Source organism: Canis lupus, chromosome 10 (genome assembly GCF_011100685.1).
Source record: "Canis lupus familiaris isolate Mischka breed German Shepherd chromosome 10, alternate assembly UU_Cfam_GSD_1.0, whole genome shotgun sequence".
NCBI lineage: Eukaryota > Metazoa > Chordata > Mammalia > Carnivora > Canidae > Canis > Canis lupus.
In genome coordinates this window covers 43,299,062-43,315,698 of record NC_049231.1, presented here as the reverse complement: position 1 = coordinate 43,315,698, position 16,637 = coordinate 43,299,062, and the positions used below count along the sequence as shown (strand labels likewise).

The following is a 16,637-nucleotide window of genomic DNA, read 5'->3' as shown; positions in this document are numbered from 1 at the left end:
TCGGACTCCCTCCTGCCACCCAATTATGGATTCCTGCAGAATGAGCACAGCCCAGCACCCTATGGCAAGCTAGTGAATAATTATGGGGACTCTCTCACACTTTCCTTAGGAGAGACCTTCAAAGTCTCCTCCTATAAACTTGACGTTTAGAAAAGAAAAGGTGCAGAAAGACATAGGCTGAGAGAACCAGGGCTCCGGGAGCATGGGTAGGAGGTGGGAGTGCTGCTGACAGACAGACATGGGAGCCAACCAGAATTGGGGTCTGTGTCCCTGTGTCCAGGTTCCGTGCACCCAAATAGCATAGGCACTGTTCTCCCCTTTCCTGGGGTCCCAGAGCCCCTTGCGAAGGTCACAGAGTCAGAAACTGTCTTAGTTTGTGGTCTGCCACTCACTAGCTCTGCTTCTTCCCCTAGATCCTCAAGTGTTTGCATCAAAAAAATCGGACTCTGAATCAGACAGATTCATGCCCCTCAAACTGTACTCTATGGGTCACTGGTGCCAAGAGGTTACTCTGCAAAGATCAGACAAGATGGGAAAACACTGCACCAAACACTCTCAAAAGTTTACAGCACATATCAGCATGTCTTGCAGGAAACAACCTGTTTTTCTCAGCTTTCTTATATAGTTCCCAACTTGTTTGATCATAGAGGCCCTGTATGACCTATTGGTGGTCATTCTCTAGAAGGTACTTTGAGGAACAATGGGTCTCCACAATGTCTTTAGGGTGAGAAGTCCTGTGATAAATGGTTTGAAGACCATTCTGCTACATAAATAGAGCCTGGGGTGGGGGAGCGGTGGGGTAGAGGACAGTGTCAGGGCTGTAGGAGCAGCAAGGGTCCTGGAGCACTGGCCTGGTAGCCCTGGGCTAGGGCTGACCAGGTGAACTCCCAGGGAGGCTGCTGACATTTCAGTTAGGAAAACGAAGTCTTAGGGTCAGTTGAGGAAGGATCCAAGGCCTGGAAACAGGTTCTAGGCAGTTTTGTCTCAGTATCTGTAAACTGCTCCTTTTTTTTTCTCCCCCAGCCAAGGAATGGAAGAAACACTGAAGATAACACCCTGTAGGGAAGTCCAAGGTCAGCCCCATTGCTACTGTTCTCCTCCAAGTAAATGTTGTGTCTGACTTGGGGGGTGGTGAGAGGCAGCCAGAGGGGTGGCAATTCAAAATAGAGGGGGGCCACGTGGAACCTCTGAGGGTCCTCCACCCCCTCCCTCCCTTCCCTACTCTCCACACCACAGAGACCCCACTGCAGCCTGGTAGAAACAGGCTGTCCCAAGCACACAAGGCAGCCTTCGCCTCCGTGCTGGCCCTTTGCAGGTATGTCGTCTCTAGCAGGACCTGCGAGGCAGTGAGGGCCACACGTGGCCCAGCTGATCCTCGGGACTTCTCACCTGACCCTTTGAAGGAAGGCAAAGCCGCCCTAGCAGCCTTGGCAGGGGAAGGGGGGTACCTTATAGTGGGAACATCTCTGAGTACAGCAGACGTAGCCGGGCAAGGCTACTCCCTCCGTTCAACAGTGAGCTGAGACCCAGAGTTTAAATCTCAGGAGATTCCTTGGTCTTCAGGCCCATGGAATTGAAGTCCACGTACGAGGGCAGCTCTGGGCCTCCTCTGTCTCTCATGATGGTGTGGTCCTGGGGTCATTGAGGTGGCTGTCCTTTGGAGGTGTCCCAGCCTCCCTCCTGGAGCCTGATCTGACCTGCCAGGGCCTGGGCAGGCCAAGGGTGCCTGAGAAAGCTGTCCAGATGCTGCAAAACAGGACTCCCCAGGTGAAAGGAGAGGAAGAGGTTCCCTGAGGCCACAGCACTGACACAGACCGAATGGTCTAATTAGATGCTGCAAAAATGAATAAGTACCGATTTGGGGGCATTTGTGACTTATCAAATTGAGTAATTTTAAAATATGTTGTACAATAACATGCCCATAGGCCTCGTCTTGATTCTGGTAATGATTTGATCCAAGCAGTGCATTTTTCTCCTCTTTTTCAGAGTTCTGTGGCAAAGAGAAACTGGATCAGATAAAGAAATCGAGCAATTATCTTGAACAAATGTCAACTTTCTTTCTGTGAACAATAAAAGATAATTCTCTTGCTCTATACTCACTGGAATATGCAATTGTATAAAAAATAAAGGAGCATGGACACAATATTTTCATTTCTTATTGGGAAGTTTTAGGGGAGGGATTAGATGTATTTTAAAAATAATACTCTCTCTCTCTATTTTTTTTTAATGTTCTGTGTTTGGGATTGTTTAAGCACACCCCAAATATCTTGTTATTATCAAGAATTGAGAGCCTGGGGCTAGGGATAGACTGTCTTCCTGTTCTGGTTCATCTTTTAGCTGGGGCACTGTGGGCTGGTCACTTCCCATCCCTGTGCCTTATTCTCCTCCACAGTAAAATGGGATTGGTAATAATAGTATCTTCACACAATTTTTGTGAGGACTGCAGAGACCACCTACGTAAAGGCTTAGCGTGGTGGTACCTAGAGAGCATGCAATAGGTGTTGGCTCTAATTACACTTCAAAGATGATTCTGATGACACAAATAGTACCAGAACGACTTGCCCTAGACAGCTTCTTCTATCTTGCTGACCAGGGACTTGAGGTTACTGCACTGAGTTAACATATAACAATTCCAGACTTCTCAGGAAACCGTGAGGCTTAGGCATTTTACTTTCTCAGGCTCCTCCTCTGTAAACAGTATTTGACTTCCAGACCTCCCAAGATCATTCAAAGGAGTAGATGATGCAGAAGATGGGCAGTGACACAAGGAGGGACCCTAGTGATACATGCAACGAATCTAAGCTGCATTGAAACATTCTCCTTTTAAGCTTCTCATGAAATTTAAAAGTCCTCCTTTTAAAATATAATGTAGATGTCACATTTTAGGATTAGTTTTTATTTTTAGCATTTATAAGCTCTTGTAATAAGTCTCAAGCCTATTCTCTCAAATAAGATATTTTAAGACCCCTCAGTAGATCTTACCACACAGAGATGAGTCAAGCAAACCTGACTCCACACGACATTTTGCTGAGCACAGGCTGCAGGCAGAGGGATCAAGGCACTGGTCTGAGACCCTGCAGTAGGTAGGAAACAGGGCAGGTTTGGCCTCCTGGTGTATATCCCAGGTCCTGGGAGCACAGGGAGTGTGGACTTGACCTCACAGCTCCGTGACAGGGTGGGCAGAGCACAGTGTTCGTGAACAATGTTCCAGTACAAGTCTGTAGGAACAGTCTCAACATTTTGAAGTGACCAAGGATGACTGTTTCCACCTCAAAGTCCTGGAATCCTCTTCGTTAAACCAGTGATTATCATTTCCACTCCAATGGAGGATCATACACTTGGCACGGACCTGCCGCAGGCCAGCCTGCAGGACAATGGTTATGAGAGTGAAGGGTGGGCAAAGAGGGCCACTGCTTCTAAGGAACACTATTTGAGCTAAAAGCTCTTCCTTGCCAAACCAGTCTCTGATGATGGGGAGGTAGAGACAGACTCTGAAATCTCAGACATCACCTCACTCCTTTCGCTTACAGCAGTGACCAGTGATGCACCACCAGTGCCAATAAATTCAGAGAGGAAAGCAGACTATGATTTACAGCTTCAGCTTCCACACTGTGACACCTGGTTCTCCCTACGTACAGTGCTGGGGTATTTTTAGCCTGGTGTCCTATGAGAAGGAGCCTTACATTTTCACTCTAACCAGGTGTCGCATCAAATAAGACCGAGTCCTAGGCCCAATGTTGGTCTCTAGAGAGAGGCTGCCTGCCTTCATAACCCTCGTGGTCACTTTATAGGAAGAGGCCATGCCTCAGGCAATTGCCCAGGCCCTGGGGGCCTCAGGAAGATCAGAGGTCTGAGGCTAGCAGAACAGAACTTGAAAGGAACTCTCAGAACGTTAAAGGGGGCAGAGGCCTCGCTGATCATTCACCCCCACCTTCTTGTGGGCTTCAGAGGAAAGCAGCCCACAGAAGCCAAGTGACTTGCTCATGGCCACAAGTCTACTGGCAACCATGTCCAGAACAGAACTCACATCTTTCAATTAAAGCCTAATTGCTTTCTTCACCCTAACTTTATTATCTCATATCAGTTTTCTGGGACCGCAGTAACAAATTTTCTCAAGCTTATTGACTTCAAGCAACAGAAATGTATTCTTGGGTTGCCTGGGTGGCTCAGTAGGTTAAGCATCTGCCTTCAGCTCAGGTCATGATCTTGGGTCCTGGGATCAAGCCCTACATCAGGCTCCCTGCTCATTGGGGAGCCTGCTTCTTCATCTCCCCTCTGCCCATCCCTCCTATTGGTGCTCTCTCTCTCATAAATAAATAATAAATAAATAAATAAATAAATAAATAAATAAATAAATAAATAAAATCTTTAAAATAAATGTATTCTCTTATAGTTCTGGAGGCCAAAGTCCAGAATAATGGTATCATTAGGGCCATGCTCCCTCTGAAGACCTTAGTGGAGAATCCTTCCCCACCTCTTCTCTCCTCTGGTTGGCTCCAGATATTTCTCCTGGTTGTACAGCATCACTCAATTCTCTACCTCTGTCCTCATGTGGCCTCTCCTCTTTGTCTAGTGCCTTTCTATTCTCTTTCAAAGATACTCTTTAAACACTGATATTGAGACATACTTCCTTACTGTTTTTTCTCCAATCACATTTACATTAGTTCTTTCCACTGCAATCTATATATCTCCCATATTATTTTGTCTGTCTGGTATGCATTATGGATATTTTCTTCTGATCCACCACCTTCCAGTTGCTAAATCTCTATTCTGCTGTGTCTCTTATGTTATTAAAATGACCAGCTCAGTTCTTAATTTTGGTTATTATGTTTTTCAACTCCAGAATTTCTATTTGCTAATTTCATTATTTTCTAGCTTTCTAATGAAATTCTCAATCTTACCATTTTTCTCCTTTAACATAGTAAGTATAGATATTTTCAGGGTCTTTCTGATGAGTAAATTACCTAGATTCCCTTGATGTCTATTTCACTGTGTTATTTATCTCAATTTTTGCTTGTTATTCACCCTACCTCTTAGTTCTTTGGGGCCCTAATGAAATAGCTGAGAGTTTTTCATGAGCTCCCCCATTGTACACTCAAGACTCCAGTTTTTGTCCCCTGGTCCTTAAAGGATGACAAAGACTGCTGCCCAGTTTTTCAGTTTCAAAGCTGCCCTTCTGAAACCTTCAGCAATTCATATAAGAAATATACTAGCCCCCAAGGCTTATTTTATCTTTCTGCGTTTACATCTTAATCAGATCTTGACCTTTTAATTCTTAACTGCCACATTATCCTTCCTGATACCCACTTACCAGAGAAAGTCTTCAAAGTCCGTGAGGACACAGATAAGAGTGTTCACGTGGTTTCTTAAAGCAAAAGAGTTGGAAAGAACCCAGATGTCCATTAACAGGAGAAAAAAATAAACATTATAATATTCATATAGATGACACTTATATAGCAACAAAAATGAATGAATCACTTGCATAAAGTTAGAAGAGTCTTAAAATCATGATGATGAGTGAAATAAGCAAGATGCTTTTTATAACAAGACAACATTTATGTAAGTTGAATACTATGGTGAGAACAAATACCAAATTTAGAAGACCAGTGATTCCTGAGGGCAGGAAGACTGGCACAAACCAGGAGGGCCACAGTGGGCTTCTATTGCATTGGTAATCTTTATGTTAGGTATTAATATTGTAAAAAGTAATAATCAGTAAATGAATTTATGTGGAAGCACAGAGAAGGAAGAGATTGTTTGGGTCCAGGAAAATCAAAGAGAGAGGTGGTTCTTGAATTGGTTCTTGAAGCATCTGTAGGATTTTTATAGATGGCAATGGAAAAGAGCATCCCTGATAGAAAGAATAACAAATAATGATGGGAAAGTGAGAAGATTCAGGACATGTTCAAGGGACCACAAGTAGTAGGATGGTATCTTCCTGCTTTCGCATCCCAGCCCCCACACACATGTACGACCTTCCTGTTAAGCTAGATATCACTTGCTGAAACTAGGGTGAGGTGAGATTTCAAGCAACTGGGAGATCAGGCTATGGCTCATGTTGAGGTACTATGACAAGCCATAGTTGAGTTATATGGGTGGTGTGTATGGCCTGACAGCCAGACTGCCTGGGTTCAAATTCCACTTTTCCTCTCACTTTTTGTGTAATCTTGGCCCATTATCTCACCATTCTGTGCCTGTTTCCTTACATTAATGTGATCACAATAATAGAACCTATCCTGTATGGCTGTTCTGAGTTGTTGTTGTTGTTGTTGTTGTTGTTGTTGTTGTTCTGAGTATTAAATGAGTTAATACTTGTAAAGAATTTAGAACAGTGCTTGATATCTTATAGGAATTCTATTGGTATTTGTTATTTTCATTGTTATTACAGCATGAGTAAAGGAGATTTTCTGAGGCCTGATGCCAGGGAAGTCACCCTGACTGGGCTCTAAAACCTCTCTCTCTCTCCTACATTAAATTAGTGATTAGCCTTTGCGTATCCTATAGATTTCTCCTTTCTGAATTTAAAAAAAAATATTATAACTGAGAACTGAGTTAAGGGCTCAGCTCTGTCATTGGCTATTCCCTGTGTAATGTCTTCTTACAATCTTGGATAATTTATTTAACTTCTCAAAGCCTTAGTTTATTCATCTGTAAAGTGGGACAAATAATAGAATCTACTATATAATAGTGTTATGATTAAACATAAGAATGAATGTAAGGTCTCAGTAAGTGTGGTGCACACACAATTTACAAACACATATCTACATACCAATGTTATATCATAGGTACTGAGCAATGAGTTTCCATTTATGGAGACCTGAATTAGTTACATTTCCTGAGTCTGTACTCTGGTGGATATTTTACATTAATCTTCACAGTCCTAAAAAGTAGTGTATTAGTGAAATGCTAGTTACTGCCTCAGAAAAATCTTATATTCTTGCTGGCTTAATCCAGTAGAATTTCATTTACAACTCTTAGATAGTGCACTGCAAATGTTCCTTATTATTGGACTCTTCAGGTTTCTCTCCCATGATAGGTGCTGTCTAGGATGAGCAGAAGGGTCTACAGGCCTATTCAGTGGGTGGATGGGGAAAGATAAGAGGCTCTCAGGAGGGAGGATTTTTATGGACCAGACCACTCCTTTTAGTAGAACTCCGTCATATGATCATGCCTGACTCGAAAGGAGACTGGAAATGTAACCTAGCTTAGTGGCCTAGAAGAAGGAGTGGCAGATTTGATAAACAGCTGGTTAGTTTCTGCTATAGTAAAAGCATTATCTTTAAGGCATGAGAAAACTGATACTCAGATATTAAATACTTGCCCAAGATCTTTCATTAAATGGCAGAATCAGAATTCAAACCCAGGTGTAACTGGCTCCAATATCTATAGCTCATGACTCACCGTTGCTGGCTGACTCACCATTGCCTCTCTGTCCCCCAGCATTAGCCCTTGGCTGGGTGCAGGAGTGGATGGCTTTAGGTCAGAGTGTTGAGTTGTACATGAAGTTACAAGCTATAATCACTGCTACCTCAGCCCTTGACTTGCTAGGTAGAGATGATGTGCCTAGTGCAAGAATGGAGTGAAGCAAGAGTTCACTGCCGCCAACTAATTCCAGGGCCATGTCTGATTAGGGGCTGAGGGAGGGATCTGGATGAACTGGGTGAGGTTGAGCAGGGACCTCCCCACCTCTGCTTGGGCTCTCAAGTTCTTTCCTAATTCAAGATGTTTAGACACTCTGGCTTTTTAAAGTATTTTTCTTGTGTATCTCAGTCCCTGTAAGAAACAGATGTGCCTGGTCCAAACAAATCCCTTCAGAGAGTTGGAAAAATTCCACTTCTGGACAATTTTATTTTTTGTTCAATTCTCTGATCTCTTTGCTGACTCTTGGCATTTCAGTTTAATATTAAAGCCATCAATTTGCCTCAAGAGATTAAGTCACAATCAATAGAAACCTTGAAGAAGAAGGTAATAGGACTTACATTATTTATGTTCTTAGTCTTTGTCTTCCAGACATTGGCAAAATGGAACTTATGAAATTGCTGTAATAAAGCAGAGCCCAGGAGAAGAGGCTTTCAGTGCAAAGCAGCTACAGGGATGCTGGACCACCGGGCAATGGGCAGCAGACTATATGGCTGCAGACCCAGAAAAAGAGGTGGCCAAAGGGAAGCATTACCACTTGTTACCAGTTCCCAGGGAAAACTCACCACTGACCTCAAGCAGTGGAAGAACTGTGAGGAACATTTGTGGGAAAAAAGTCGCAGGAGAGTAGATTTGATGCTTGATTGGTGCTTAAGCAATGGATAGCCCTGTAATTTTACTTTTTTTTTTTTTTAAATCAGGGGATAAGGACCACTCCCACTGAACTAGAAAACAAATAGATCTTTGGGTATTGAGACTTATATTATTTAGAGTGAAAGACCCAACAATATTGTGATTTAAAGAACAAGTAAGGTTTTCTCCCAGCTTACAGTCCCAATGTGGATGACCCAGATCTGTGGAGCAGCTCTGTGCCATGAGCCATTCAGAGATACGGGGCCCGAAAATCACTGCCCCACTATACTGTGCATTGTCAGAGCTGAGTTGCCACCAGTCTGTGCTCCAGCTTGGTGAGGTGTTAAGGCCACTTCCCTCCCTTGGAGAGAAATAAACAACAGGGCCACACTTGGGGGATGTAATCTGTACCTGGGTGGCCATGTTCCACTACAGCCCTCCTGCCTTAGAAGAAGAGAAGAAAGGTGCCTGGTGGGCCACTACAGACTAACACAGGACTCAGTGTTGAGGAAGAAGAAGCAATTCTTTTTTTTTTTTTTAGAAGAAGCAATTCTTTCAGCAAAGTACTAATGCTGTGATATGTGATGGGGAGGAGGATGTCAATAGTACAAAAGCCTGTCATGGGCTGGTAGGACATCTACCAACAGGATCCAATATGCTCTCTTCACCTCATCTGAGTGGAATTTGATGAACTTGACAATTGTCTACCAAAATTGGAGGTCAAGGAGAATAGATGGTATTCTGTAGACCAGACCACCCAAAAGAGGAAAGAGAGAGGATGTAAAGGGGAAGGGTCAGTGACCCTGTGGCTACAAGAAGGGCTGGATGTATGTAGCTGCCCCAGAAGCAAAGTGAAGGCTGTGTTTGATGAAGAGATACCTGATGAGAGAAGGTAAGCTGGATGGTAAGGAGACTATTCCCCAACATTCCTGTGAATATTCTCTCAAAGGATGAGAAGGCATGACTGGAACCTGAAGTGAAAAACTGTTTGAAATCCTTCTTGATCCTGGGATGCCTGAGTAGCTCAGCAGTTGAGCCTCTGCCTTTGGCTCAGGTCATGATCCCAGGGTCCTAGGGTTGAGTCTTACATTGGGCTCCCTGCAGGGAGCCTGCTTCTCCCTCTGCCTATGTCTCTGCCTCTCTCTATGTGTCTCTCATGAATAAATAAATAAAATCCTAAAAAAAGAGAAATCCTTCTGGATCCTGAGCAGCTTGTTTAGGGATGGACCATTCTACTCTCTTCTACTGTGTTAGGGGTGGGAGGAACATTTGCAGGGCTATGCTTCTCCAGCTTAGTGAGAAGGTTCTCGACAGGAACTCTGTTGGCCCACACAAGGCAGATTTTCCTTGACATTCTCCTCTAGTAAGTTGTGCTTCACCCTCGAACCACTCATTAGTCATAATTCCTGACTCAATGTATCTTCTCACCCAGAGATTAAATCACCATGAAGGCAGGAGGGCCTGAGGGCACAGACCCCAACTCTTTAGGTCTATGCTATACCTAGAGTTCCTAATAAAAGCTCAACACACAGTAAGTGCTCAAGAATTGAATTTCTTCGAGGCCTTATAGTCTGTTACCAAACAGGGGAAAGGCTTCTAACAATACAAATGGAGGGACTGCAGTTTAATGCAGTTGAGATCACTCCCAGGGATTCAGAGCCACCTCTGGCATCTGCCTGCATCAACCTCAGGACCTTGGACAGGGTATCTGATCTACGGAGGCCTTGAGTACCTGCCCAGGCCAGTCACTGTTAGCTGCTCATGACTGCATCAGTCATTAGGGTCCCTCAAAACAGCCCAACCCAATGGACCCATTCATTACCCACACACATGGTCACTGCACATGCTGCCAGCAGCTACAGGTTCACAGAAGAGGAGACAAGCATCACACTGCCCTAGAATTTTCTCCCAGCCATCCTCACATTGCCGCTCTGTTCCCAGGGCCACTGCTCCCTCTGGGATCTTGGACCCTTGCACCAGGATAAAAAGCCCTCTTTATCCAATCTCTTCCCGGAATTCTGTACCTCCACTTCCTTTCTCTTCCCTGAGGCTTCCTGGGCTGGGGGTGGGATGGGAGAGACTGCTCAGTGTCCAGCACCAGGTTTTCCAGGATGCCTCCAGGGGAGGTCCTCTTCACTACCTTAAGAATTCCAGACCAAAAATAATAATAATAATAAATAAGTAAATTAATTAATTTAATTTAATTTAATTAAAAAAATAAAAAAGAATTCCAGAATTCCAGACCAGTTGTCCTCCATCTTCCTCTAAAACTCAGGACTTCTTGGCAGCTCATTTTTCTAGGCTCAGTCAGCCCTCCCCTCCTCAATTTTGTCATCTACAGACATCTTGGCTGTGTTTCTCTCTTCCCTCAAGGAATACAGGAATTTGTTCATGGTTTCCTTCCCTACCTCTTGTCCTGTGTCATCCGGATTGGCCTCAAAGCCCCTGCAAACATCTGTCTGACACTCCAGACTTGGATTTCTTGATCACCTTATCCACAGAGCTGATAATATTAGATCTTTGTGTGAGGCTATTATAAGAAAAATACCTAATGATAAGGGGAGACAGATGTAAGGTCTTATCTGAAATGTGATGACAAGTCATCATTGACAATTTCAGTCCCCTGGCTTCCTTTCTGTAACCTGGGATCTAAAATTGGTAATAAAGTCAAATAAAACCAACCAACAACAACAAACATCACCACCACCCCCTCCCCCAAATACAGGACCAAGGAACCATTTTCCTTCTATTAAAGCTTCATCATGAAGACCTCCAGGGACAAGCCAACAAAATTGGATTTATTGACATGAGGCAGTGAAGAAGGCACTTCAAAGGAGCTGTGAAATCTGCTCAATAGGAGGGATGAGCTTTGTAAGGTCAAGGCTCCTGCTGAAGGGTCTTAGGAGAGTCTAAAGGTAGTGGGGAGCATATCTGTGATGGTTGCAGCTTCTGAGGCAGAATTAGGAGAAAGTAGAATTAACCAGGGGTTGGATACCGTGGTAAGGATGGCTCAGCATCTGGATATCCCTAGTAAAAGATGGGTGTAGTAAAGCAGATCTAGGGGAATTGCTGGTAAGAAAGCAGTGGCTATTCAAAGCAGGGGTTGTTATGGCATTTTACAACCACAACCAGAAGAAATGTGGTTTTCTGTGAACTTTGCATTTGGCTTTATCTGGGTCTGTTCTGCCAGCTTGGTAAACAGCAGGGCTGTTTTTACTGTTTTTCAGTCTGAGCTTATTTTCATTCTTTTAGGCCTGGATAAGTTTTAACTCTTTCACTTAATTGGCTTTTGCCAATTTAAATATTCCTTTAAAAAATCATGCTAAAGCCAGATACCCACATTTCCTTCTGCCGTGATGACCACCAAGCACACTCAGGATCAAAGGCCCTGCCAAGCCGGATGTGGCCATGTGCAGGGTAACTGCAGGATGGTTCATTAAAACAATTGGAGTCAAATAAAACTCAGGCTCAAATCAGAGGTGACTTATTCCCAGCAAAAATGGAGTGAGCTATCTGCTTGCTGTTGCATGACCAACTTCCTGCGACTGGTGTCAGGGAACTGTTATCTCTAATAAGGCCCTAAAGCATTCAATAAGAAAAAGTGCTTATTAGCTTATTATCTCTCACTTCTTAAAAAAAAAAAAAGAATAAACGAAAACCACTTAGAATCTGGACACATGAGGAGCCCAGCTATTGTGGCTGATAAAAAACAACTCACACTCCAGTGGTCCTCAGACTTTAACGTGATTCAGAAACACCTGGGGGCTTGCTGAAACCAAGATTGTGGATATTCTGATTCAGTAGGACCCAAGAATTCACATAGTTAACAGGTTCCCAGATGATGCTGATGGTGCTGGTGCAGGGACCACAGTTGAGAACCACTCCTCTTACCTGGAGCTTCCTTAGTACTTTCTCTACTTCCTGCACTTTCTGTTCTTCTTGCTTGAAATGCCTTCCCTGCTTTCCACCCAACTGATTGCTGTCTTGATTTGTTATACCTCCTTCTTGGCCATTGTTGTTAGTTATTTATTACTGCATAACCAAAGACCCCAAGGAGGACCTCTTGGAATGGGACTGTGAGGTGTTCAGGCAACCTTCCCCAACAGAGACCCTTAGGAAGCTGGTCAAAATTAATACAGACAATTGTTCAAAATCTCTGGAGATTGAAGGGTTTGCAACAAACGGAGAAACATTAATTGAACAAAATCTGTGGAAACTTAGCAGGAAGAGTAGAAATCCATGGTATTCAAGCCTATCTTCCCACAGCTCTGCCTTATGGAAGAACTGTTCCAATGAGCTCAGCAACCACATGGGAGTTCATGTCTCTCCCAGCTCTCTGGGCTGGAATAGATATTCCCGATGCTTTTAGCAGACAGCATGAGTAGGTTTCATTTTCTATATTTCTGTGCTGTAGAAGGCCTATAGCAAGTGAGTGGTGGCAGTTAGATGGCATTTATTTCCTTACTCACAACCTCCACTATGTAAAGAAGATCCTGGAAGGGAAGCTATTGAAGAGTAAAACCCACCTTTTCAACACAGCTCTATGTCTCAGAAGAGATACTTTCCTGGGCTCAGAAGATAAATGACAGCTCCCTTCTTCCTTAGCTCCCCAGCGCTGAAAATGTATTCTGGGTAGATTTGGCAACCAGTAAATTTCAGATCTTATCCTCTTTGGACCTGTGTTGCAGATGATCCATAGTGGGGATAAACTCGGGAGTGGCAGCAGCCTAGTATGGGACCACTTTCCACTCCCCACTGTCAGTACACACAGCTCCTGCTCCATAAGGAAGATCCAGGTGGAGCAGGCAGTCAAGAGAGAGTTCCCCAATTGCAGGACTGGAAACACCTTTTTTAAGTGCCCAGAGAACATGCACCAAGACTGGCCATATCCTGGATCTTAAAATGAACCTTAACAAATTTCAAAAATTTGAAATTGTACAGAGTCCATTCCATCCATAGTGGAATCAAGCTAAATATATATAATAAAAAGCCACTTGAGTCTATATTATATATTCCCCACTTGAGGGAATCCCTGGGTGGCTCAGCAGTTTAGTGTTGGCCCAGGGCATAATCCTGGAGTCCCGGGATTGAGTCCCATGTCAGGCTCCCTGCATGGAGCCTGCTTCTCCCTTTGCCTATGTCTCTGCCTCTCTCTCTCTCATTCTCTCTCTCTCTCTCTCTCTCTCTCTCTCTCTCTGTATTTCATGAATAAATAAAATCTTAAAAATAAAAGGCACTTGAAAATCTCCAAACACTTGGAAAATTAACAGCACATATTTACCAAACTCAAACTTGTCTGTGCACCTGATGCATAGTAAGGCAATGTCTGAGGTACTGATTTTGAAGCAAAGAAAGATTTATTATCAGAAAAGCAGCGCCCCCCCCCAAAAAAAGAAAAGAAAAACAGCCCAATGAAAAGGCAGGGAATCATTCCCAAAGCTGCCTTGCCCTGTTGAGCCTATGGACAGCTTATATACATGAGAGAAAGGTAAGAGATTCCTTGAAATGGGGGGTAAGGGTGGACAGTTTAAAATAGTCTGGAGGTAAGCATTCTTTTGGAAAATGGGATACTATTTAGGACCTGGTATGATCAGATATGTCAAAACAAATGATACCATCCTGTTCCCATTAGGTTTCTGCAACCACTGGGTAAATGAATAGGAGTAATAATTGGTCAAGCATGAGGTTAAAAAGTGCACAGAACATAAGTAAGTAGGGAACAAAGCAGAATATGGAGCTAAGTTAATAATGCAACTAATACAACCATAGTTTTGTGTATGCTTTCAAAACAGTTCCAGAAACCAAGGGTCCCAACTCAACACTTCTTAATCATCAATGGGTGGGGTTTTTGGTTGTCTCGGTTGGTGCAGCATGCAACTATCGACTTCAGTGTCATGAATTCAGGTCGCATGTTGGGCATGGAGCCTACTTAGAAAAAAAATCATCAATGGGTCAAAGAGGAAGTCTCAAAAGAAACAAAAAAGTGAATAGAACTGAATGACAATGAAAACAACATATCAGAATTTCTTAAGATGTATTTAAGCAAAGCTAACAGAAAATTCATAGCACTAAGTACTTGGCTTAGAAGAGAAAAAGGCCTCAAATCAATAATTTAGGTTTCTACTTCAAGAAACAAGAAAAATAGTGAAAAAAGAGAAAAATAAGCCCAAGTTAAGCAGAAAGAAGAAAATAATAAATGATAGGTATCATGGAACTAAAATAGGAAAATAGAGAAAATTAATGAAACAAAAAGCTGGCTCTTTTTTTAAAAAAATCATTGCCTTTGATGAACTTCTAGAGTTATTGAAAAAAATTCTACCTGGGAATTTGAATTTTTCTAAATTTCCCAGGGGAGTCAATGTGCACCCAGGGTTGAAAAACCACAGTAAAGGAGTTTATTTCAGCTTCTGTTGACTCCTCAGGCTGATGAGAGAGGAGATGGGGCACAGAAAAAACTCTGTATATCCAACAGCGCCACCCTAACTAAAATACCAAGTCTTCTTCATGACCATGACACCAGTTAGATCTGAGATATGCTTATAACTCATTTCTCTCTGGGCCTCCATTTCCTTGCTGTAAAATGGAGATAATACTTATCTTGAAGGACTATTGTGAGGCTTAAATTATGTGTACAATGTATACAGTCTGGTGCTTGACAGATCAACATTTTTGGCTGTTAAATAGCAGAAAACCCAAAACAAGGACATTTGTTGTCTCACAGAGGAGGAGTACTAAAGGAGACAAGGACCCAGGATCTTTGGGTTCTTCCATCCTCAGTATGTTGAGACTTACCTTTTATAAGACAGCATCAAAAGCAGATAGAACAGTGTTGAGTTGAAGAACAGTCTTTCCTCCCCTATGTGTCAACACCAAAATCCTACTCTGAATCACCCAGCTCTTTGCATCTCATGGACCAGAATGGAATCTTACCTGTGTCCAAATCAATGCCTGAGAATAAACAGCTTGGAAGAGGGGGAGATTTAAAAACAAGAACAAAAAAAGGATGCCCAGGTCCCACTCCCGAAGGCTGAGTAAATTGGTTGGGGATGAGCCTGAGCAAAGATGGATTTTCAATGCTCTGGGGTGCCTTCAATGTGCAGTCATTCTGAGAATCACTGGTTTTGACTCCCCTGTGATTAATGTCATCATTCATTTGGTGATACATTGCAGTGAATAGCCTACACTGGTTGCCATGGTCACTTTGTGTTAGATCCTCCACTCCTTCAGGAGTGGAGATTGGCTCTACAATCAGGACCCACATTTTAGTACGATCCCCAAGTGAGTCTCATGACCATTTAAGAATGAGAAGCGCTAACATAAAACACTTCTGCGTGATCTTCCTGTCTGAAACCTACAGCTACATCTCCAACTCTTTCCACAGTCTTGTCTCCAGCTCTTCCCCGGGTTCACATAAGCATGACTTCCAAAGTCTTGCTACCTGAGGACAACAGCCCCCATCCCGCTTTGCCAGAGAGACTGTCTGCATCTTTATGGCTTTTGGGCTGAGACTTGGCCAGATGATAGACTTCAGGTGAGAATAATGCTGTTATTGTCTCAATGAACACGTGATACCTCCTTCCACAGGTCAAGGCCCTCCTGGGGTGCTCTAAGGAGTCAGAGCTAAATAATATGTGGCCTTTCTCTCAAATCTTGCAGAGTAGGGCAGCCCGGGTGGCTCAGCAGTTTAGCACTGCCTTCAGTCCAGGGCCTGGTCCTGGAGACCCAGGACCCAGTCCTGCGTTGGGCTCTCTGCATGGAGCCTGCTTCTCCCTCTGCCTGTGTCTTTGCCTCTCTCTCATGAATAAATAAATTTTAAAAAAATCTTGCAGAGTAGAAGGGTCAAATAAAGCACAACAACAAGTACATTTGCAGAACTTTAAACCTACAAGATGCCTTTATGTATATATGGTCCTTGCAAAAACAGGCTTAAAGAAGTTACCTGGTTATTCAAGTCCATACATCTAAGTCCATGGTAAGTTTATTCTTTTTTTTTTTGTTGGTAAGTTTATTCTGAGAACCAGGATTTTTTACTCCAAACCAGATAAAATACAGGACACCTAATTAAAATTTAATTTTAATGAATAATTTTTAGTATATGTTACATGCAATATTTGAGACATACTCCAAAAAATATTTATTAGTTAGCTGAAAATCAAATTTAAGTCAGCATTCTATATTTTTATCTGGAAACCCTATTTCATAATCCTCTTTCCTCTATGTAGCAGAATGAGATGGATGCTAGTTACTTTCAACCACCAAATTCTTTTCTTTCCTCCATGATCCCAATACTCAGCAAAGCCATATAGTACATTATAGAAGTTGCTGAGGCAGTGATGTAGCTGCCATTACCAGCCTGGAGCCATGAA

General features: G+C 43.0%; 1 protein-coding gene across 6 annotated transcripts in view; it reads left to right on the top strand.

Moving 5' to 3' along the window:
- NMS (neuromedin S) overlaps nucleotides 1-2,095 on the top strand; it is a 49,477-nt gene extending 47,382 nt beyond the window's left edge. For all 6 annotated transcript variants that reach the window (XM_038551001.1, XM_038550995.1, XM_038550996.1 and 3 more), the window contains 2 exons: nucleotides 1,024-1,073; nucleotides 1,987-2,095. In XM_038551001.1, the coding sequence (XP_038406929.1) occupies nucleotides 1,024-1,062 (39 nt within the window). In that variant the 3' untranslated portion in view covers nucleotides 1,063-1,073; nucleotides 1,987-2,095. The remainder of the gene's footprint in view (nucleotides 1-1,023; nucleotides 1,074-1,986) is intronic.
- The last annotated feature ends 14,542 nt before the right edge of the window (nucleotides 2,096-16,637 follow it).